Source organism: Diceros bicornis, chromosome 22 (assembly GCF_020826845.1).
Source record: "Diceros bicornis minor isolate mBicDic1 chromosome 22, mDicBic1.mat.cur, whole genome shotgun sequence".
Lineage (NCBI taxonomy): Eukaryota > Metazoa > Chordata > Mammalia > Perissodactyla > Rhinocerotidae > Diceros > Diceros bicornis.
In genome coordinates this window covers 54,015,601-54,038,189 of record NC_080761.1, presented here as the reverse complement: position 1 = coordinate 54,038,189, position 22,589 = coordinate 54,015,601, and the positions used below count along the sequence as shown (strand labels likewise).

The 22,589-nt window shown below is 48.1% G+C and overlaps 1 protein-coding gene across 6 annotated transcripts in view; it reads left to right on the top strand.

The window, feature by feature from the left end:
• FAM219A (family with sequence similarity 219 member A) overlaps positions 1–22,589 on the top strand; it is a 50,823-nt gene that overhangs the window by 24,361 nt on the left and 3,873 nt on the right. For 3 of the 6 annotated variants that reach the window (XM_058565995.1, XM_058565994.1, XM_058565993.1), the window contains exons 2-4: positions 18,889–18,937; positions 21,986–22,088; positions 22,306–22,386. In XM_058565995.1, the coding sequence (XP_058421978.1) occupies positions 18,889–18,937; positions 21,986–22,088; positions 22,306–22,386 (233 nt within the window). Of the gene's footprint in view, positions 1–18,888; positions 18,989–21,985; positions 22,089–22,305; positions 22,387–22,589 lie in introns of all 6 variants that reach the window. The other 3 variants (XM_058565992.1, XM_058565991.1, XM_058565990.1) reach the window with 1 other exon arrangement.

The window sequence follows — 22,589 nt, the reverse complement described above, 5'->3', positions numbered from 1 at the left end:
GGGGTTTCCTTCCCGATTCCCCAAATTATCTAGAGGAGAGGTGTGTGTGAGGAATCTGGAAGGGCAGAGGAATCATAATCATCTACCAGGGATTGGATTTTCTAGTTGAAATGTCCTCTTCTACCTCCAGGCCTCTTCCGTGGCTAAATGAATCGGAGCCAGCAAATGATATTACTGTGCTCTCGCTTTGATTGCCTGGGCTAGTGAGTGAGGAGGGAAGGCAAGTCTGCCTGGATTGAGGCTGTGAAAACACTCAGGACCCCATCCCCCCCAACAAGCCCTGCTCTGGGCCTTGTGCAAGGCTCTCTTCCATTGCTTTCTTCACCTCTTATAGGCTCCTGGGTCCCTTACTGAAGGCAGTGTCTGAGCCCAAAGGCCATTACATGCCTTATACCTCAAAGAACTTCCTGGTAAAGGAAACAGGTGCTAAAGCAATAGTGAAACCACCAGAGAACAGCTGCAGGCTCCCTCTCTTAGCACCAGCCAGTCATAATGGGACAGGGAAGGGCAGGGAGGAGAAAAGAACATTTGGTATTCACTGAGCCATGAGTGGACCCCAGCAGAGTTTGGGCTGGAAGGACTAGGGCTGCCCCTACCCCACCTGAAGAGGCATAGCTGGCTAGCACTCCTGGAATTGGAAGAATTAACAATGTAGTAACTATGGGACCAGCCTAGTGGCGTGGCAGTTAAGTTCACATGCTCCGCTTGGGCGGACTAGGGTTCACAGGTTCGGATCCCGGCTGCGGACTGACGCACCGCTTATCAAGCCATGCTGTGGTGGCATCCCATATAAAGTAGAGGAAGACGTGCATGGATGTTAGCCCAGGGCTAATCTTCCTCAGCAAAAAGAGGAGGATTGGTGTCGGATGTTAGCTCAGGGCCAATCCTCCTCACCAAAAACAAAAAATAATGCAGTAACTAGTGTATGGATGAAAAGATGCTCAGAGGATCTGGATCCAGACTGTCCCTCAGCCTGGCCCCTCTCCTGCTTCTGGAAACAGTGTATTCCAGCTCCCAGGAGAGGCCCTTACTGTGGGATTAAGTACAGGCTTTCGACACATGACGAAGCCTGGAGAAAAAACGAGAACTATGTGGACTCTGCCAGATCCCAAGAGAGTTGTTTGTGTTGGATTTTGTTCAAGTAGAACAGGCCTAACCTCAGCCAGAGCTTGCTTTTGGCCTGTTCTGTCAGGGGCAAAGGTGCCCTATGTTTGCCTTCCTCACAGCGGATGCTCTGTAGTCATTGTTTGATTTAGGAGCAGTGATTATGTGACCACAAACCTTACTAAATTGAATACAATCCTGAGCATTCAGAAGAAGAAACAGTTCAGGACTCAGGGGAGGGAGCAGCTGGCTGGAGAGAAGAGCCCATGGATCCTAATCCCAGGGCTGCCATCTGGCATTGACCTGGGACAACTCATTTACTCTCTGCCCTGGAGGCTTTCTAGAATCTCAGGGCCTGAATAAAAACAGACCTGGGAGCTCAGAGAGTGAAACGACCTATCTAGACTCTCAAAGCCTGTGCAGTTCACAGGGAAAACTGGAATCCACAGGCCCTCTGCAGCCAGAGGTTGTGTTTACTGTTCAAGGAGGTTTCTTGCATTTTCCTTTGCCGTCTCCTTGCCCTTATATCTGAACTCCCAAGAGCTCCCCTGCTGTGGGTGGTTCACTCCCTGGTAGACATGGCTGCAGGCCTCACGTTATTAGAAAGCACTTTGAACAGAGGATCAGAGCAGCCTCACCCCCGTCTCCCTCCAAAGGGTTTTCCAATGGTTTGGATTCCAGGCTGGCTGCCCACTCCTCTAATACTTGAAAGTAAGGGTTGGGCTTTACTTGTTTGATGGTGGGAGTGTATATCTGCAAGCAAAATCTGAGCCTGGCCCTTGAGTCACAGAGAGCTGTGTCTTCTCAGCTGGGGGTCAGTCCCCACAAAAAGGTGGCCTGGAGTTGAGCTACTGCTTTGGCCATGGACCTGAAGTGGCATTTTAACTAGGCCAAGCTTTCAGGTGAGCGAGTGAGTGAGGGTTCTGGGGGCTCCTGCTTTGGCTGTTCTCCAAAACAAGTTCCTAGAAGGCAATCTTTAGCCACTGGCCAGAGGCTTACCTAGATGAAGTGGCCCTACAAAGAGCACACAATGCGATATCTATCTGGGACACCAGCAGACAGGGCCCTGGCACAGACTGGCAGAGCACCAGCCTTTTGCCACCTCTCTGTTACAGAAAGATCTTTGCTGTGGCTTCAAACCAAGTAGAAGGCAATCTGTTTGTCTCTTATCAGATTATGACCCTTCATTCTCTGTGCTAGGCCCTGGGAGGACATAGTGGAGACAGGCATGGTCCCTGCCTTCATGACATTTATTAAACAAATAAATTATACAAATAATCATTTAAGTAAAATTTGATAAGTACATGAAAGAAATGTATGGGGGTTGCGGGGACGATGGAGGGACGTAACCTAGCCTGGTTTTCTTGGGAAGCTTCTTTTAAAGGGTGACGTGTCAGCCGAGGCCTGAAGGACCAGTAAGATCTAGCCGGAGGGGAGCATGAGGTGGGAAGGATCTTGGTGTTCCATCAGGAGCAAAGAGGACCAGTGATGCAAAGTGTAGTCAGCTGGGGGAGAAGTGCACGAGATGAGCTGGGGAAAAGGAAGGGACAGCGACTGCTTCTTTGCCACCATTCTTCTTGCTCACCAAGGTCTTAATAACTCCTTTCAAGAAAAGGGCTAGTTGAGACCCACCCAAACTGCCATGGCATGTCCCCAGGGAAGGCTGGGGCCTGTTCTGTCTCCCTAGCACAAGGGACTCTCACAGGAATGTTCAGGAGATGCGCTTCTAGCCCCAGGCTGGGGTTCACACAAATGGAGTGGTCCTCACCTGGCAGCACAGCTCGGAGGAGCGGGGAGGGAGGAGCGAGAAAGACTAGGCACTTACTTTCCCTACAAATCCTCTCTTACGTATTTCCATTGCTTTGAACTGTTTATTAATACACGACCGAAGCCATTTCCCTATTTAGATGGTTCTGCTGGGAATTCCACACCATCACTCCACTCCTGAGGTAGATAAAAAAAAGTCTGCTTTCAACATTTTATACATGGATTTCAGAAACTAAATTATATTACTACGTCTGGTGAGACAGCGCCATTGCCTGTTCCTATCTGCATGCTCCAGGCACTGCAAGGCTGATAGCATCAGTGTGTCGAAGCAGCTCGATCCAGACAATTTGCAGCTGGCTGGAGCTGGGCCAGAGGGGAGTGGGTGGCAAAATTCTCTGAGAATCCAGAGCAGCCCCAGGTTGACCGTAGACTGGGATCTGGGATTTTCGGGTTCTTTCCGTAGACCATCAGTTCTCCTATATTTAGAGAGAGAACTCGTCTTAGTCCCACCTAGATGTAACAAGGAGTTGAAAATTACTCTCCTAAACATTGGAATAGGATAAAATCACTGAGGATCCAACACTCAGGTTTCCATTGGAGTGAAAGATAGAAGGGAGTAGGGGGCAGAGTGGGAGTCATAATGTGAACAAGGCAGGTTCCTACTGCCTGTGAAATTAGATGTCCATGTAAAAGCCAAAATACTGCAGGAAATGTTATTCGGTGCTTTCTCGAGGCCCAGATTTGAGGCCTTGTAACTAACCTGACTGCTACAAGGTTGTGGAGTGAAGAGAAAGCGTTGTTCCCCTGCCAGGAACCATGGGAACTTTCAGTCTCTTTTCTAACCGAGGAGAGGCTGGTGTCATGGATGCCTGGGATTTAACCAAGATTTAACTCTACAGAACAAGTAGCTCTTTCATAGCAAAAAATTTCAGCTTATTGGGTTATTTCAAATGCATCAAATAGCATAAAACGTTCATTCAACTCTGGCAGCATTTACAGACTTATTTTTGTAAATAGCCAAACAGTCTCTTCATCCCCAAAACATGATTTTTTCAAAATCCAGTTGGCCCCCAAGGTCCAGGTTTTGGGAGAGGTCAGTCCCACCTCACTGAGTTTGCCGGTCCTCTGCCCTAGTGCAAGGCTGGCTTCTCGGCCCTCAGGGCCCTGCCCACTCACCCACAAGTTCCCGTGTTTGCATGCAGGAGACAGAAGAACTAGGATCTACCCCAACTCCAACTGCACATTTCTTAACTTTTCTCGTGGTAGGGACAGGCAGTTTACTATACTCCGTTACCATACCTGAGGGATGGATTAATAATTAAGTCAAGTGATTCTTTAGTTTTACTTTGTTTTTAGGGAAAAGTATTATTGAAGGTTTTTATTTTTGTGTGTGTGAAGAAGATCAGCCCTGAGCTAACACCCATGCCAATCCTCCTCTTTTTTCTTTTTGCTGAGGAAGACTGGCCCTGGGCTAACATCTGTGCCCACCTTCCTCCACTTTATATGGGATGCCGCCACAGCATGGCTTGACAAGCAGTGCCTTGGTACGCGCCCAGGATCTGAACCCAGGCTACCATCAGAGGAGGGCGCCGCTTAACCACTACGCTACAGGGCCGGCCTCTTGAAGGTTTTTAAAGTGAGAAATCATGATCACCACATAATCATGATCACTTGGAGCATAGGTTCCACGGTGGAGCCTTTGCTGGATGTTCATGTTTGGTGGAGCAGGTGTTCCAGGTTCTAGAAAACCTCAATTAGGCTGCTCTCCTCTGTCTTGGATTCCCAGGCTGCTCCTGTTAGGTCTGTGCAGGCCTCCTGCCCCAAGGAGTAGCAGCCCAGAGTCTTGGCTGCTTTTTGCCATTGCCTGGGAAGGATGATCCAAGGCTAAGTCAGGGGCCTGTGGTATAGCCAGAACTTGGCAAGTACCACCTCTCGGCTTGCTGTTCCTTCCAGATTGGCAGGCCCTGGTCAACCTCCCTTGCCTTCAGCCCACAATTCCTAAGAAAGATCAGACCTGTCATGATCTCTGGACCATGGCTGGACTTCTCTACTGGAGGGCTTCTCTCTGTGGGGAGTCTCAAGCCTCGTAAAGATCAGACCCATAATTGTTGAGAACAAAATAAAGCTTTTGCTGAAATGTCAGCAAACCAGAGAACAAACAGTGTGTCTTGAGTGCTCTTTCCTGATGTCTTCAAACAGCTGGCCCTCCTCCACTGGCTCTCCCGCAGCCTCAACCATCTTCCTTCTCTCCCGTCATGTAAGAGCCCCTGCAGGACTCTGGTTCTGGTTCCTTCTTATCTTACATTATCCTTCTGAAAACCTTGTCCTTCCTAGACATTGATGACACCAGCCTCTCCTTGGTCCTCTGCCTCTCTGACCATGGCTGTCAGTCTTCTTCTGCATACCCCTTCAATATTGGTGTTCCCCAAGTTCTTTCCTCAGGCCCTTCACATTTATAGATATACACACACTCCAGCACAAAACAAAATCATTAGAACTTACTCACATTGTTTCTCTGTCTTGTTTGGTGGCGTCACAATTCACCCATCACTTCCTGAATCAGGAAGAAACTCTGCCTAAGTCTTTCCCTCAAACCCGGATCCAATCAGCCACTGAGCCCTGGCAGTTTGACCTCGATACGTTTTTCTTCTCCATCCCCTTTTCTCCAGGCCCACTGACTCTGCCTTTTTCAAGCTTTTATTACCTCTTGCACTGCCTCTTACCTGGTCTCCCAGCCTCCAGTTTAATCATTCCTTCCCATTCTTTCCACAGTGCTCCCAGAGTAATCATCTATGTAAATCTGACAAGGGGCTTCAAATCCTTCAATGGCTCCCATTATTTCCAGGTAAAGTCCAAAGCCCTGAGCATGGCTTACAAAGCCCTTCATGACTTTAAGCCTTCCTCCCATTCTAGTCTCATCCCTGCCACTTCACCCCTCTCATTTAACACTCCAGCAAAATTGAGCTGTTCCTCTTGCCTGCGGCATAGTCATGTACATCTTCTCCCCACTCCTTTCTTTTCTTTTTGTTCCCTATGCCTTTCTTCATCTGCTTCACATCTGCCTCCACTCATCCTTCATGCCTCAGCTTTCTTTGGAGAAGTCTTCCCTGATTTCCCAGGTAGAATAGGTGCTTCCATCCTGTGTACCTACAACACTATACAAACCTCTGTTCTAGCACTTGGCATATTATTGAAATTATCTGCTTATTCATTTGCCTTACTCACTGGCCTTTGAGCTCTTCATGGGCAGAGATCATGTTATCTTTGGGTTCGTGGCACCCAGCACAGTGCCTAGAATATAAGTGCCCCTAAAATGTGGGGCCAGCACTGAATGGCTGAGACTCTTTCATCTCCTTTTCCTGTACTGCCCTCTGCTTTTCTCGCCTGAGCTCAACAGTCTCAGTTCCCAGTGCTTTTTCTTGCTGGCTGCTTCCTGCCAGTCATTCTCTCAATCTCTCTCTCTCTCTCTCTCTGCATTTTGAGTTATTGACTGCTTCAGTGATTCCACTATTTCCTTCCTGTGGAGGACTCATTGAGCAGGAAGTTGGTGATCAGAAAGCATCCATGCCATCTTCTAAAGAGGGGCTCCACTTGTGGGCTGAGCACCGGAGACCTGATTAGACGAGTACCAGCCTTCCTTTACAAGACAGCAGTTCCACGGCCGTGTAATTCTGATGTGGTGTTAATCTCGCGACTTTATCTCATGTCTCTGAAAGGGACTGGGGGATAAGAAATGAGCAAATTAAATTCAAATCCTAGTGCTACCACCTTCAAGGTGTGACTTTGAACATGTTACTTTATACAACCTGGTTCTTCAATTTTAAAATGGGAATGATATTGGTCCCTACTTGGTCTTTTAGGAGGATTAAATGATATAATATATGTAAAGCAACAAGCACCATAGCGGTACCTATAGCAGGTGTTCAAGCGATATTAACTAAATGATTTGATGAATTCCAGAAGAACCACACCTGGGCTACATTGCTCTGAACAATTCCCTGCCTGGGCCCAGCCAGGGCTCTCTGCTAAGTCCCTCCTTCCTCCTCCCGCACCAAACCACTGTCCTCGCTTGGTACTAATAATGTAACTAGGTTAAGGCCCAGGTGGAGGGCTCTCTGAGGGGCTGCCTGGGGATGGTGTGGGTGTAGAGGGGCTGGCCTAGAGCTTTGCTATTCAAAGTGTGGTCCGTGTACTAAGAGCATTGCTATCACCTGGGAGCTTGTATGAAATGCATACACTCGGGCTCCACTCCAGACCTACTGAATCCGAATCTGCAGTTAAACAGTATCCCCAGGTGATTTGTATGCACATTAATGTTTAAGATGCACCATCTTAGAGGGACATAGATAAGTTCTGAAGGTGCAGAGGGATGTAGGCTGTGCAGCTGTGTCAGAGCTGTCGAGAAGAGGTGAAGGCTGCACAGGTGGGAGGAGCTGTGGGGGGTGTATAGTCAGAGTGAAGGAGATATTCCTCAGGGGTGTGGGCTGCAGAGCTGTAGGGGCTCTTTGGGTCGATGTTGGTTATTTGTTGTTTCAGGACCCCTTCCTGTGGATCCCTCGGGAATGAGGTTGTACCCTTGAGTTAGCCAGTCAATGTCAGTGCATCAGCCAGGGAGTGACGGATGGGCAGGGACAGGCTCTACCACCCTGAGCCTGGGGAGACCCTCCAGCAGGGACCCCAGGACCAGCTAGCTTAGCAGATGCATATTGTTTCCCTGGAGAGATGCATAACCAGAAACTGGCTGGCTTCACTGCTGAAAACTTGCCTTGAGCTTGTGCTAGGCTAGAATCTACCCTACTCTTCCACCACCAACTGGCACACACATCACACACACACACACGTGCACACTGCCACACACACTTGAAGAACTAACTTCTCTTTGGAAACTCAGATGGGAGTTCATAAGCCTTTGTGGGGTTAGCCATCCCCTTCCCGTCTCTGACCTCTCTGCTACACAAAGCAGGCCTGGGGAGAGTGACCGCAGGCCCTAGGCTTGGTTGGAGGCAGCAGGAGTTTGTTTCACCAGAGCCACCATATCTCTCTCTTGAGCACTCATAGGACTCTGAATCCCTGTTTGCCTTCCCAATAAAAACACTTCCCAGCCACCCACCTAGAGCCTCTTGACCGTTCTCTTTGGGAGAGTTGTTTGTGCATCTCAGTGGTAAGGACCAGGCCCGCTGTGCTTGACCCCCTAGAAATGGGGTGGACTGAATGCCTGATTGCAGCTGCAGCAACTAAAAGTACTAAGATGAGAGTTCTGGCCCTGGGGCTGAGCCTCACCTGTCACTGCTCTGCACCCTCTTGCCAAAGTACCCAGCAACCTAATAGCCAGGCCCCTGGTGACCTGCTCCTGCCCAGGCCTGACCCTCTACGAGAGGGAGGATAACAAACCTCTGCCACCATCACTCTCTCCTCTGTGTTCCCACCACCCGTCATGCACTGCTGTCTCTCATGCTTCTCTCCTTGCCTTAAATAAGCTAGTTTGTGTGCCTGTCATCTCCCCACCTTTAGACTAAAGTCTTCTCGGCAAGAGCCGGCTCTTGGTGTTTTTCCCTCCCCAAAGTACATTGTTCCCTGCCCACGCTTTGTTGGTGTTCAGTGAATATCAAGTTTTTTTAACAAGTGGTGAGCTCACTGATGTTTAATTATTGGGATGACAAAAAGGAAAGAATAGGAGACTGCTCTGGCCAAAAAGTCGTGCTTGCCAGGCATAGTGGAGGTTAGAGAGTTTGAACAGGCTGAAATGGAGAGGAAGGGCAGGGGCAGGAAATGCCACAGAGGGGAAAAGCTATTTGATACCTGCCCTCTGAATCCATTGTCCATTGCAGATAAGTGGCTCTTTACTCTTCCAAGGCCAGAGGAAAGGGACCAGAGATGGCAGCTCTGTGAAGGCATCCCATAGACCACCAGATTATTACTTTGCTATCTTGGGAAATCAAGGAGTCCAAAAGATTTGTGAACCAGTGCAGGGCAGTCTCAGTCCCTTGAATAATTGAAATTACCAAAATTCCTTAAATGAGATTTGGGGCCAGGATCTTAATGAGGATCTAGAAGTCAGTCTGGCCCCACTCCAAACGTCAGTGTCCAGTGACATTTCTTTTGCTTCAGCTTCCTACCACATGCAGGGCTGAGGGACCAGTCTCAAGGGCCCTCCAACCAAATGCCCTCTATCGATTCCTGGGCAGCATTTCTCCTCAGTGTCTTGTGCCTCCTTCCTTACCTTGGAGAACTGGAATCCACATCCTGGAAGGAAACTGAAAGATCCTCTGGACCATGCTCCCTAAAGCTCTGTTAGCCCCGAACATCTGGTTTTTGCTTCTTTTCCTCTGGGCCCTGCCTTAGGAGCACCCTGAATAGAAGGCCCCCAGAAACTCAATCCAGAATCCCTCAGCCTCTCCAGCTCCCTTGATTTTAGAATCATTTCCCCTCTCTTGTGACAGACCTTGTCCCCAAAGTCTGTATTGGCTGAACCTGAATAAAAAAAGAGGAGAAGGCGGCCAGCCCTGATGACCTAGGTATTAAAGTTTGTCACACTCCACTTCAGCATCCTGGGTTCCATTTCCGGGCGTGGAGCAACACCACTCATCTGTCAGTAGCCGTGCTGTGGCAGCGGCTCACACAAAAGAACTGGAAGGACTTACAACTGGAATATACAGCTATGTACTGGGGATTTGAGGAGGGAAAAAAAAAAAAAGGAAAAGGAACTGCTTCCTCTCCACCGCCCACCCTCACACCATCTTCTCCTTCTGCCTCAAGCCCTGCAGTGGATCTTTTTTTTTTTTTCCATTTTTTTATTGTGGTAAAATATATATGACATAAAATTTACCATTTTAACCATTGTTGATCTATTATTAAAGAACTTTACACCTTCACCCCTTTCTCCACTAGGTGAGGTGGTCTTTCCCTAAAGAGGTTGAAATGGGGGGGGTGGGGACAGCAGAATGTGGGGCTCAAAGATCTTGTGAAGTTTTACGTGAAGACCTATGTCTCTGTGGTTCAAGGTAAGGCAGGAGCTTCCTCAACATCTGACTCAGGAGATGAGCTTAAGGGTGGGGATGAAGCAGGTAGGCCAAGCCAGGCCTCCCAGAGGAACCAAGGTTTCTTGATTTCTGGCTCTGACTCCTACCTCCTAGGTCATGAGGCTTGTCCTCTAGGCCTTTATGCACAGGCTTCCCCCAAGCCACAGCTGCTACATTGGGTGTCCCTGAGTTGAGGTATCTGTCTTATCTCCCAAACGAATGCTGTTTGGTCATAGGTTTCCAGGTGAGTGGGAATGGGAGATGAATAGCAGAACCTTAATCTAGGACAAGCAGTCCTACCCATGAAGAAGGCAAAGCAGGATTCTAAATTTTCTTTTTAAAAACTCGCTGGTTCCTTGTCTCCCCATTTCAAAAATGAATCCAGTTCTTTGTCATCCCAGTGCTAGCTCCATATCTTTCACCATTCTGTCCTCTCCCTGTTTCTGAGCTATTTTTGAAAATTAAATAATGGGTAAGGGAGTAGGAGCTGCCATCCCCACTGGGATAACTCCAGAGCCATTTTGGTTAATTCTCCCGCTCCAAGTCTGAAAGCAGAGGACACTCTGTGAGGTTTGCCTCCTGGCTCTGCAATTGCAGTCAGGGTTCCTCCGGCTGACATGCTGACACAGGCCCAGGACCAGCTGAAGCATGGTGGCCAGCTACCAAGCAGTACTAGTGCTCCATTTAGAACCTTTCCCACGCTTCAGTGTAACAGTCTTCCCTCCTTTTGTTCTTAATTGGTGGCCTCAAGTCAGGAGTATATTGTCTGGCAGATGATGCCCAGAGGGAATTCTATTCTTTGAAAGAAGATTCCCCAGAGGGAACCAGATAAATAAGGACAAGAGCAGAGCTCTCTTGGAAGATGATGGATATATGTGATGACCTGAAGTTCCCTGGCACATTGAAAAATAAAATATTAAAAACCAGCTATAGCTCTCAGTCATGACTGGAGGCATTGTAAATTGGAACAATCCTTTGGGAAAACAGTTTGGCAATATGTATCAAGAATCTTAAAGCGCTCATGCTTTTTGACTTAGTAATTCTATTTGATTTAGGAAATGATCTTAATGTAATATATATGGATTTCAGTGTAGTATTATTTATAATAGTGAAAAATTGCAGACAACCTGAATGTCCAAAATAAGTGAATGGTTAAAAAGTTATTGTACATTCTCTCTATGGATATTATGCAGCCATTAAACTGATGGTTACAAAAACTATGTAAAAATATGGAGTGATTATGTTCTAATACTGATTTTTAAAAATACAGACTATAAGATACAGTGTGTTTTTCTTTAAATGTTCTATACACATGTATTAGTTGGTACTCTCTGGTTACAGTAACAAAATCCAACTCAAGCTAGTTTAAGCTAAAAAGGAGACTAGGCTGTAAGGACACTAGAGTTTCTCATACTGTCTAAGGGCAGGCATGTAATCAAGCCCTGGAAGGGTAGGGCAGGCTCTAGAACCAGAGCCTGAAACCTAGGGAGCACTTTCTCTCTGTCTTATGTTTGCTTCTCTCTGAACATCAGCTTTATTCTTGTGTCCCTACCCAATGGCTTTCTCTGCTACCTAGTCCACAGTCTTGAGCTTTACACCTCCTCTTAGTGCCACTTCCCAATTCTGGGGGAGACTGATTGGCTCCACCTGGTCCAAGCAGGGATAGGACCATACAGAACCAACATGGTACCTGGAGGCCCATCCCTGTGAACATGAGGATGGGAGCACCAGCTCTCAGAGAACGGAAACCCAAGTGTTGCTACTATAATGCAAACAAAAGACTCAAATATACTAGAATATTAACAGAAGTTGGCTCAAGGTGGTGAAACTAAAGATAACTTTAAAAAATTTTTAGCATGTTTTAGTTTATAATAGAAAAATCTACTAAACTTGCCATAGCTACAGTTGTTACTAGGCCTGGGGTCAGCAGCACCCTCCTCCATTTTGGTTCTCCCAGTGACAGCCTCCACAAAGATACTAAAGCTTGGTGGTGCTTATTTATGGTATTGAATTCTATCCTAGGAGCTGTTTAAGGAGAGGAAAATCCTCAGCTACTCATAGAGCCAATCTGAGTTCTCAAACTCTAGCCCTAACATAAAAATGCTCTCTACTTCTTTTCAGTGAACTTTACTTTGTCCCAAAATGCTCTGCAGAAGTGTAGTGCATACAAAAGAGTACTTTCCTCTACATTCTGCTTCCAGCACTCAGTCCAGAGCTGGAAAGAGAGTGGACACTCAGTGTGTTGACTTTATTTGAATTGAGTGTTCTTTTAGAGAAAAATCTAAAAGATTGAGGAGATTTACACTGGCAAGAGAGGCCACCCTGAGCTAGGCAGGATCCTCTGCCCCCTTTCCCACATTTGGGCTTCACAGACTTTTCTCCAGCTTTTCTGTTCTTCTTCGCCAGTTTGTAAGAGCCACTAACAACATTTGGAGAGACTGTCTTCCTTATATTTCCCCAATTCTCCTCCAGATCTCCCCCAAAGACCTTACCCTTGTAAGAGGTCTTTGTCCTTCCCTCCTAGTGAGACCCCTAAGGGTCTTAATATGTCCCCAAAGGATAGAAGTCCTAGCTAACTGCCTGGCATGCAGGCACCTCCTGGAGAAATCCTAGAGAAGCAAAGGTGGGGAATAAAAGTGGGAGCTACTCAACAATTAGACTCAGGAAGTGTGACTCAGGACTTCAAGTCATACCACAGATTAAGAGCTGTCATTGGTCAAATGATTCTCATGTTGAGGTGTGAAGTCAGAGACTGATAGGAATGCCTTAGAGACTGGATGAACAGCCATCTGTAGAGAAGTAGAGAGGTCTAACCCCTGCCTAGGCTGCTACCAAATATTTTTGGACAGGAGGTTAGGTTTCTGCCCAGCCATGGACATTGGACATAAAGGCATTGAGTTGTACTTTCTGGATCTCCCTCTAAAATATGATATCTAAACATGCTTATTCCCCTCCACTGCCAGGAGAGTGGGGGAAGAGGCATAACCCTGAACAGGTGGACCACCCACCCCTCCCCTGGTAGTTTCTGATCTGACCTCTGGACAAATTGTGACAGAAACAGAGTTGGTCTTTGATGCTCTATCTTGCTGTGCCCACGTGTCAGAGAGTGGCCTGAGATCCAGCTCTTCCCTGCTTTCCTGTTTCCTTATCAGCACTATCCTTCTTCCTGGTCCTGTTTCTGCTCTAGGTCTGTCCAGCTTCCTGCTTTCACCCAGGAGGACTGAACAGGCTACATATATGACTCTACTCCAGAGGTAGCCTTTCAGCATTTCACAGCTGAAAACTGCCTCCGTCCACTCCCTCCTAAAACTAGAGGAAAATTCAAGTGTGTTCAGTGAAGAAAGATTAGATAAAGTTGGTACAAGCACTTTGCCTCTTCATACCGCATTCTAAATCCATTTCACTTTCCATCTTCCTGAGAATAAGTGCTTGGAAGTGAGGACAGAGGTTATCTTTCCTGTGGGAAAGCTAAAATTGAATATTGTCTCTACCCTGAATCATCCATGTTCAGTCCACAAGACAAAGGCAGAATTGTTCAGCACCACGGAGAGCGCCTTTGATCCTGGCGCTGAGATCAAGGGTGGGTGAAAGATAAGGATTTGTAGCTGGGAGCCCAGCCAGTCTGATCTCTTTCCACTCCTGGCCAGCCACCAGGTATCCCTCTTTTCCTCAACCTGTTAATATTCACCCTCTTCCTTTACCTAGCTAGGCTTTTAGGAATGAACTTTTTAAACTTTCCACCCACCTTTCTGCCTCCACGTAATCTGCCTCCCCCACTCATCTTCACCTCCTTTCCATTTTCAGTAAGGAACCTTCCTCTTCTGGTCCAAGGTTCTGGTTCCATCTCCTCTTGTCTCCTCAAAGACTATGACCCATCAAACATCTCCTTTTCTTTTTTTTTTTTAATTATTATTTTTTATTTATTTATTTACTTTTCCCCCCAGTGCCCCAGTAGATAGCTGCACATCCTTCTAGTTGCTGCATGTGGGACATGGCCTCAGCATGGCCGGAGAAGCGGTGCCTCGGTGTGCGCCCGGGATCCGAACCCGGGCTGCCAGCAGCGGAGCGTGCACACTTAACCGCTAAGCCATGGGGCCAGCCCCAAACATCTCCTTTTCTACCCAGCTTCTTTCCCCTCATCTAGGACAGTGGTCAGGTGTTCCCTAGTTCCAAAGAAATCCATCAACTCCAAAGCTCCCTCTGTCTGTCATTCACTCTCATTCCTTCCCCTCTCTGTCTGGCTCCTTGAAAGAAGTGCCTGTGTTCACTGTCTCTGTTTCCTCATCTCCTTTTCCCTCCTAAATCTTCCATAATCTGGTTCCTACCCTTCTACTAAAACTGTATTTGCTGCAGCCACCTATGACTTCCTTATTTCTAAATATTGTCTTTATCTTATGGACCCATCTGTTCATTTGACACTGTTGATTTCTTCCACCTTGAAACTCTACTTGAATGGCTTCCTAGATCTTTTCCTACATCTCATCTTTCTGCTCCTACTCAGTCTCCTTCTTCCAGTCATTCCCTTAAGGTTTAATGTTCCCAAGGGCTCTATTCTTGCTTCTTATCTTTTTTCTCTGCTCATTCTCTCTGAGAGAGCTTATTCTCCTCTGTGGCTTCCATCACCATCAGCCCACACCTCTTTCTTGAGATCCCAAACCTCAAATCCTACTGACTAATGATATCATCTGGGTGTCCAAAAGACACTTCAAAACTCAACATGTCCCAAGTGGAACTCATCTGGCTTTCCCTGGCAATGTAGCTATGCCTCCTCCGGCATTGTCTGTCTTAGTGATTAGTACCTCTTTCCCAATTACTACAGACAGAAAATCAGGTATGTATGGACTCCACCTTCTACATTTTATCTCTAAAGTCTGCCACTCCTCCTCTTTTACATCCTCCTTTTTGTCCTTTTATCTTCTGCTTCTGCTTAGTTCAGGTCCCTGTCATCTCTTGCTGGCACTGTTGTAGTGGTTTCCTCATTGTCCTTACCTCCAGACTCCGTCCCCTGCCATCCATCTTCTACATGGTTATCAGAGGGTCCTTCTCCATCTCAAATCTGATCATGTTACTCTCCTGCTTAAGGCTTTGTTGGCTCCCCATTATCTTCTGAGTAAAGAGCAAAATCAAGGCCCATCCTCCTCCGTGAGCTGAGCCCTCCCAACCCCACAACTTTATTCCCTGCCACTTTTCAACATACCGTCTAGGTTTCAACTGTAGCAAAATACTGACTGTTCCTTGAATATGCAGTGCTAGTTTCATGCTTCTGAGCCTTTGCAGATGTTCCCTGAATGTCCTTCCTCCTTCCTCTTAAGCTAACTGGTGAACTGATGTTCTGAGATCTTTTCAAGTATCTTCCTCTGTGCAGTTTTCTCAGACCACCCTCTCTTTGTCCCTTTCCCTCTTCTGTGGCTCTTGTTACCTTTATGGATAATTACTGGAAGCTCCTTAAGGATGGGCCCATTTTCTGTTATCTTTACAAGCCCCAGGCCTACCATTGTTCAATAAGTGAGGGAAATGTAGCAGAGTGGAGTGAGGACACAGAGAGCAGGCAGGATGCCCGCCGGTCAGGTCCCTCCTCACCCTCTGGAGGGAGCACCTTTTCCACAGATACATCCCACATAACCAGGCCCCAGCCTGTGTGGTACCAGGGCTGCAGCTGTGGGCCAGTCACTCCCAGGGCACACTGCCCATGATTGTATGGGCCTCATGGAACCTGTACTAATAACAAGTTTAGAGCTAGCACAGAGACAGTGCTCAATATGTACTATTCTAAGTGTTTACATATATCACCTCATTTTAGCCTTACAAGAACCTTTGACATAGGTATTAGTATTAGTCCCATTTTCCAGATGAGGAAACTGAAGCCCAGTTCATACAGCTAGTAAGCGGAGGAGTCAGTATTTATAAACAGAATGGGTTGATAAGTTGATATTTGTTGAAGCTGGTGTTAGGTACCCACGATCTCACTATATTGTTTTCTCTACTTTTGTGTAAGTCTAATAGTTTCCACAACAAAACATTTTTTAAAGACCAGATGGGATTAAATCAATGGACTTAACCTTTTTTTTCTTTTTAAGCAACAGAACCCTTTCTCCAACAAAAATCTTGTGGAAAGGCTGATATGTACATGAAATAAAAGTGGATCTACTCTGGTTGAAGGGAAGCCAGGCCCCTCCTTTTTCTCCCCTCTCACACTCAGCCCCACCCAAGGCACAGGGCTCAGGGAACACAGTTTAATGAAAATCACTGGGCCAGACTAACTCCCAGAATTCTTCTGGCACTTTTGCCTTCCTCTAGTTATATTGGCTTTGCGCTGGCCATTAGCCTAAATATCCTGTCCCAGAAACAGTGAGGCTGGGCTATTAATCATTTCTGCAGTCTGTGGAGAACTTGTTTGAAGGTTTGCAGAAACATGGGCTGCTATTAGAGATGCATTTCAATGTCTGTCTCTGCTGAGTGTTTATTAATAATCTCGCTAATCCCCGCTCTAGTTCCCGGATCTAGCTAACTCCGTCAAATGTCCTTGGGGAGCATTTTAAATTCTCCCTGATTTCTTGGAGCCAGACGCTTCCTTCTGCCTGGATTCCTCTCTGATACTTATATTCATGAATATTTCACATTTAATCTCCCTGATTACATTTCCATGTGATGCTCATGGTGCACTGGCTGCGTTTCTCAGGGAAGACATACAGGAAGCCCACGGTAAAGGCTTGAGTTTGCAGGTACAGTGCCAGAGACCTTTGTTCTTGCCACTGAGGTGGCCTTCTATCATGGACAGTGATGGGAGATGCTGAATGGTGGGCTTTGGAAGGGGCCTCTCAGTCTAGGGCTTTGCACCCTGGTTCAATGACCCTAAGGGACTGCCAGTTTCACTTAGGGATCAAATGCCACCAGGACCTGCCCAATGGCCTCAAAACCACATGTGGGTCCCTGTGACCGGAGTTTCTCTACAGCTTTCCAGCTGCCACCCAGGCCCTATCCTTCCTGCACTGTCTCCCTCCAATGTTCCCATTGCCACCCAGTACCTCTAGCTTCAGAGAAGAAACTCTGATGAAATCATCTGCACTGAGGAGGAAAAGTTAGCCCCAAATGCCTGAGGCCTTGTGTTTTTAAAGTCAGCCCCAGGGAAAGGACAGTGAGGCTTACCACTCTCATGGGATGGATGGGGTGGAGTGTTATGGAGGAAATGTGTGATTGGAAGGCCATAGATTTAGAAGTCACCAGTATAAACATATTAATCCAAACTGTAGGAGACATCAGGGTTCCCCAAGGAGAGAGAGGAGAGCTGTGGGCAGGACCCTGCAGAGGAGACAGAAATGATGGTCAAAGAGGCAAGATGACCCAAGAAGCACAAGTGTCCTGAAAGCCAGGGGAAGAAACCATTTCCAAATGGATGTGGTATGTGTGCCATGTGACAAATACTACAGAAAAAGTAATGTGACTAAGGAAATTGGACATGTGCTCATGCTTCCCTGGTAGGGTCCCACAGGCACGTTTATGGACTTTACTCTTTGAGAAGCTCTCCCACAGGCTGCTTTGGGAGTGAGCCCTCCCTGTGGCCTAAGGGGAAAGCCAGAGCCCAGCTGTCAGGTCTCCACATCCCCTGCAGGTAGCGCCTGCGAGGCTGTTTTGGCTGCAAAGAGGCACGTGAGGGCCACTAGCGGCCTGCTTTTCCACAGCTGCAGGGACAGGTGCTGGCAGTAAGGAGTCTCCCAAGGAGGAGCTGCACCAGGGAGGCAGAGGATGAGGACTGAACAGGTTTGCAGCAACCACAGCTAAAGTGGCAATCAGGGCAGAGGACAGAGACCCATGTTCTACCCTCAGGAACTCACAAACCACTATGGCAACACAGCCCACCCAGGGCATTGCACTCTGGATGGCCTGAAGGAATACAGGTAAAGCCAGGATTTCCCTCCCAAACATTCTAGACTTTTCCCTTTCCTCTTAGTGACAAGCGTGTTTTCATTCCCACTGCCTCGTTCTAAAAGGAGCAGAGGCCACCATAATGGTTATATATCCTTCCCTTGCTGGATCACCAGCAGCCACTCAGATGACACTGTGTGGCCAGTCCTGGAGCTTTCTACCTGCCTGTGTCTGCTCTCTGCATCCCCAGAGGCAGAACAGGCACAGCCTTGGACCCACTCTGCAATCCTCAGACCTTGGGCTTACCGCTGTGGTCTGAGCAGGTGCCTAGGATGGCAGCACGCATATCAGTGCTTGGTCATTAGTTTCTCAGGGAGAATGTGAGTGACTCCAGCCCCTTCCAACTGACTGAGGCAGGGTGGCCCAGGGCCCTGGATCTTGTAGCAGAGGTTTGGGGTGTTTTGGAGCAAATAGTGAGGCTGGATTAGTAAGCAGCACAAGACCAACTAGCCGCCAGCTGACTTGTCATTATTTGCATACTCAGCCACCCTTTCAGGTTCTCCCAGGAGACACTCCTTAGGTCTTATCTGTGAAATGGAGAAGGCCTCATGAGAACTTTGTCCAGTGGCTGCAGCCTTGAAGTCTGGCCTGGCTTGGCCAGTCAGTTCTCTGGATCCTGTGACGAGACCTGTCCAGTGCTGGGGAAACAAGGAGAAGGCATATCTTGGGAGCACTGACTCTGACCTTAAACCAGACTTAAACTCACAGGAACCTAGAAAGATCTTTCCAAACAAGTACACAGGAAGGGCGCTAGCAGCAGGGCAACTAGTACAGGAGGTTGGAGAAGGAGGTCCTGTGGGTTTAAGGAATTGAGGTGGGCTTTCTGGGAGAGGCTGGATTGCACAGGACTTTGAAGACAGACACCAGGTGGGTGTAAGTGGTCTTACACTCAGCTCACGGTCTTCCTCCCAGGGCGGGCAGGTCTGCCCCTCCCTCCCTGAATCTCCTGCCTGCTGCCAGGGGCGAATACCCCCAGAGGCCCAAAGGACAGGTGGGAAGGCCAGCTTCAGGGCTGAGAGCAGCCCACTGTGTTCACTTCCTAACAAATCCCAGTCTCTCTGCTTTCTTCCCGCAGGACCCAGCCGCCGCCTCCATCTCAGACGGAGACTGTGACGCCCGGGAGGGTGAGTCAGTAGCCATGAATTACAAACCATCCCCGCTCCAAGTGAAGCTGGGTGAGTGTGTCTGGGGGGTGAGGGAGATGTGGGGAGTGGACAAGGTGCTCTGGGCTGGGTCTGCAACGAGGTGCCACAAATAAACCAACTCAGGCTAGGTGATTCCAAGACTCAAGTCACCAAGTCATTGGCACTGCCAGGCACCTTATCTCCTGCAAGCAACGAGGGAAGTTACAGTTCTCTGCAGGGCCCAAAACTCTAGGAGGCATCTCTGAGGCCAAGAAGGCTCTAGGTATTCCAGGGGATAGCTGCAGGGATAAAAGCATGGAACCCCAGAGAGAGGGTTGGAAGTGCCATCAAACACTGGACCAGGCTGAGAGGAAGCTGCCTTTGAGGTGGGTGTCACTTGCTATGTCTGAGGGTAGAAAGGAATGAGGACCAAAGCCAAGAAGCTGAGCCCCTCTCCCCATTCCTGCCTCAGCCTGTCGGGAGATCTCAGGGCCTGGTTGGCTCATTTTGGGGAGCCCTCCCCTTCCTGTCTTAGGAAACCCAAATATCTCCCCCCTTTCCAGGGTCACCTCTCCTTGGGAGTTTATCTCATGTCCACTCCAGTGTCAGTTTATTCTCCTTTAAAGCCCCATGGCTCCCGACCATTGCCCCTCACTCCTGCAATGCTGTTCCCACAAACAGTGCCCTACCCTTCAGGGACCAAAGTTTCACTTAGCGAAGGCTGCCGTACATAATAGACTTCTACTAAAAATTTGGTTTTGTGAAGAGAAGTTACAACACAGTGCATCCAGGAAAGAATTTACAATTAAATACAAGTCATCATTATCCTTCAAACTCCTCTGTCATCCCTGCCACCTTCCTGTTCATCTTTCTGTCAGGCTCCAGCTGTCCACCAAATACTGGACCCCTCCTCATCCTAAGAGCACTTTCCCATCTATCGTACATCCTTCTCCCTTTGCACCTGCCAGGACTCCTTTTCACGGTCCTGTTCTTTTATTCAGCTTTTTTTTTTTTTACCTTGCTTCTCTCCTTCCAGACCACATCCAGGGAGCCCTTCAGGCTGTTTTCTAAACAAGAGAGCATCTCTCAGTGGAATTTATTCATCTTCCCAAGACACTAGACTCAAACTGCAGCCAGTTTTATTTGTTTGTTTTTGTTTAATTTAACAATACAAGTATTTTAACAAGTATAACTTCTCCTTTACTCTTTCCCATCACATTCTCCTCCCCAGGGATAATCATTCCAAGCTTTTTTAGTTTTTCTAGTTTTATTTTGTATTTTAACATAAGTGGTATCATACTGTACACATTTTCTGAAACTTTTTTTGTTTTTGTTTTCATTTTCCACTTAATGTCTTGGAACCTCTCCCAATACCAGTATGCAGAGAATGACTTCATTCTTTTAAATGGTTGCATAGTAGTTTGTAGTTTGGCTTTGCCAGTTTATTGTTTGCATTTTTTCACAATTTTAAACAATTCCAACATGCTTTTAAAGTAACACTTTTTTCCTCCCCATTATTTTACCACCAAAGCTCCTCATGAAAATTCACAGCCTTGTCCCTGTTGCACTCAAGAAAATAACCACCAGGAACTTTAAGGCAAATTGCACCCCCTAGAGGCTTGGCGTGGTAATGGCAGCTGCTGCCTACTGGAAAGAGGCTGGGGAAAAACTGGAAGAGTCAGATGAGCAGTGGCAAAGAAAGAGGGGCAGAGACTGGGAGATGAGGGGCAGAGACATGGAGCCTAGGGGAAATTCCAAGTCCCAGTAGCTGGAAACGTCCACCCCGTCCTTCCTCTCTGGAGCTCATGGTTGTTTTGTGAGAGCTTTCCCCTAGTATGCCTCTCCACCAACAGTCCCTTTTCCTACCTCTGGGCTTTATTACAGATGAGTAGGAGAGGGTGGGTGGGCCCCCTCCAGGATCCAGGCAGCTATGGCTACTGGAAACAGTGCCACACACGAGGCAGTGGGCCACCTGGTGGCCAGCTGCTTGAATCTGGTAGGCTCTGGAGCCTTGGAGAACTCAGAGGCTGGCAGAAGAGTCAGAAGTATAGCCAGAGGGGCTCCCCCAGCCTCCTGCCCCTTACGCTGCCAGCCCCATTCTTCCCCTCCCACTCCACAACCTTAAGTGGCTCCTTTGCCTTCTGTAATAATCCCAAACTCACCTCTCTGACCTTCAAAGCCTTCATGCTCTGAGTTTGTAATCAGAGGGAGCCCCCCAGCCCCTTAGCACAGGACCTGAGACATGATTGGTGACACAGATGTTTGTTGAATAAGTGAATGACCAAATAAATGTATCCTACTTTTCCAACCTGACTTCCTTCCATCTTCAGCCCTCCATCCCATCCAGATCCACATTTATTATGCTCGTTTCTAAATGCTTTTTTTTTTTCTTTTTCTTTTTGGTGAGGAAGATTGCCCCTGAGCTAACATCTGTTGCCAATCTTCCTCTTTTTGCTTGAGGAAGGTTGCGCCTGAGCTAACATCCATGCCAATCTTCCTCTATTTTGTGTGTGGGATGCCCCACAGCATGGCTTGATGAGTGGTGTGTAGGTCCGCACCCAGGATCCGAACCTGCGAACCCCAGGCCACCGAAGTGGAGCCGAAGTGGAGCATGCGAACTTAACCACTACACCACCGGGCCAGCCCCTCTAAATGCATTTTTATATACACTATCCTTCCTTCCTAGAATGCCCTCCTCTCTCCAGCTCAAGTTGTCACCTGCAGGAAGCCCTGACTGCTCCATCCTTCTGCCCCTCTCTCCCTCTCTAGCCTTTCTCTGGCATCAAGCACACACCGACTGCCCCACATGGGAGTACAGCTCCTCATAGACAGGGGTCAGCCTCCTCCTGTTGCCCCTCACTATCTGCCTTGGCTTGTGCAGGGCCAAGTACTGTCTCCACCAAGCAGGAGGGCCTGGAGTTGGGATCCCTGCCTCAGTTTCTAGAAAAGCAAGCGGTTTCACAATGGAGGCCCAGCCCAGGCTGCCTGAGCAGTAAGGTAGGGTGGCCTTGGGGCAGGACACAGCTTCCTTCCCACGTTCCCCTGCAGAGAAGCAGCGGGAGCTGGCCCGGAAGGGCTCCCTGAAGAATGGCAGTATGGGTAGCCCCGTCAACCAGCAGCCCAAGAAGAACAACGTTATGGCCCGGACAAGGTAGAGACCCTCTGCCCCTCCCGGACCCTACCAGTCAGCAGCTATCTCGGCTGGTCCTGAGCTTCCCTCTCTTCCTTCCTTCCTCAGGCCCAGCTCCTCTGTGAGAGGAGAGTCTCAACAGGATCCAAGGGGGGTGGAGGGGTCAGGGGCCTACCCAGTTCCTTGCCAGGTTTGTGTGCTCCAGTTGCCAATCTAATCCCCCAAATTCTCCACCCAGGCTGGTCGTCCCCAATAAAGGCTACTCCTCGCTTGACCAGAGCCCAGACGAGAAGCCACTGGTAGCTCTTGATACAGACAGGTGTGTACGGGGACCCTGGGGGAGCTGGGCAAGCCACAGGAAGCATGTGAACATCCAAGTGAGCTGTACAGGCCACATCTGCTATATTGTTAGAATTGGGGTGTTCCTCAGACAGCCAGATGCTCTCTGAGGGTGAATCCCCCAGGGAATGGAATTTTGTACCTGGAGGTGGAGGAGAGCAGAGAGAGGAAAAGGGCACTGGT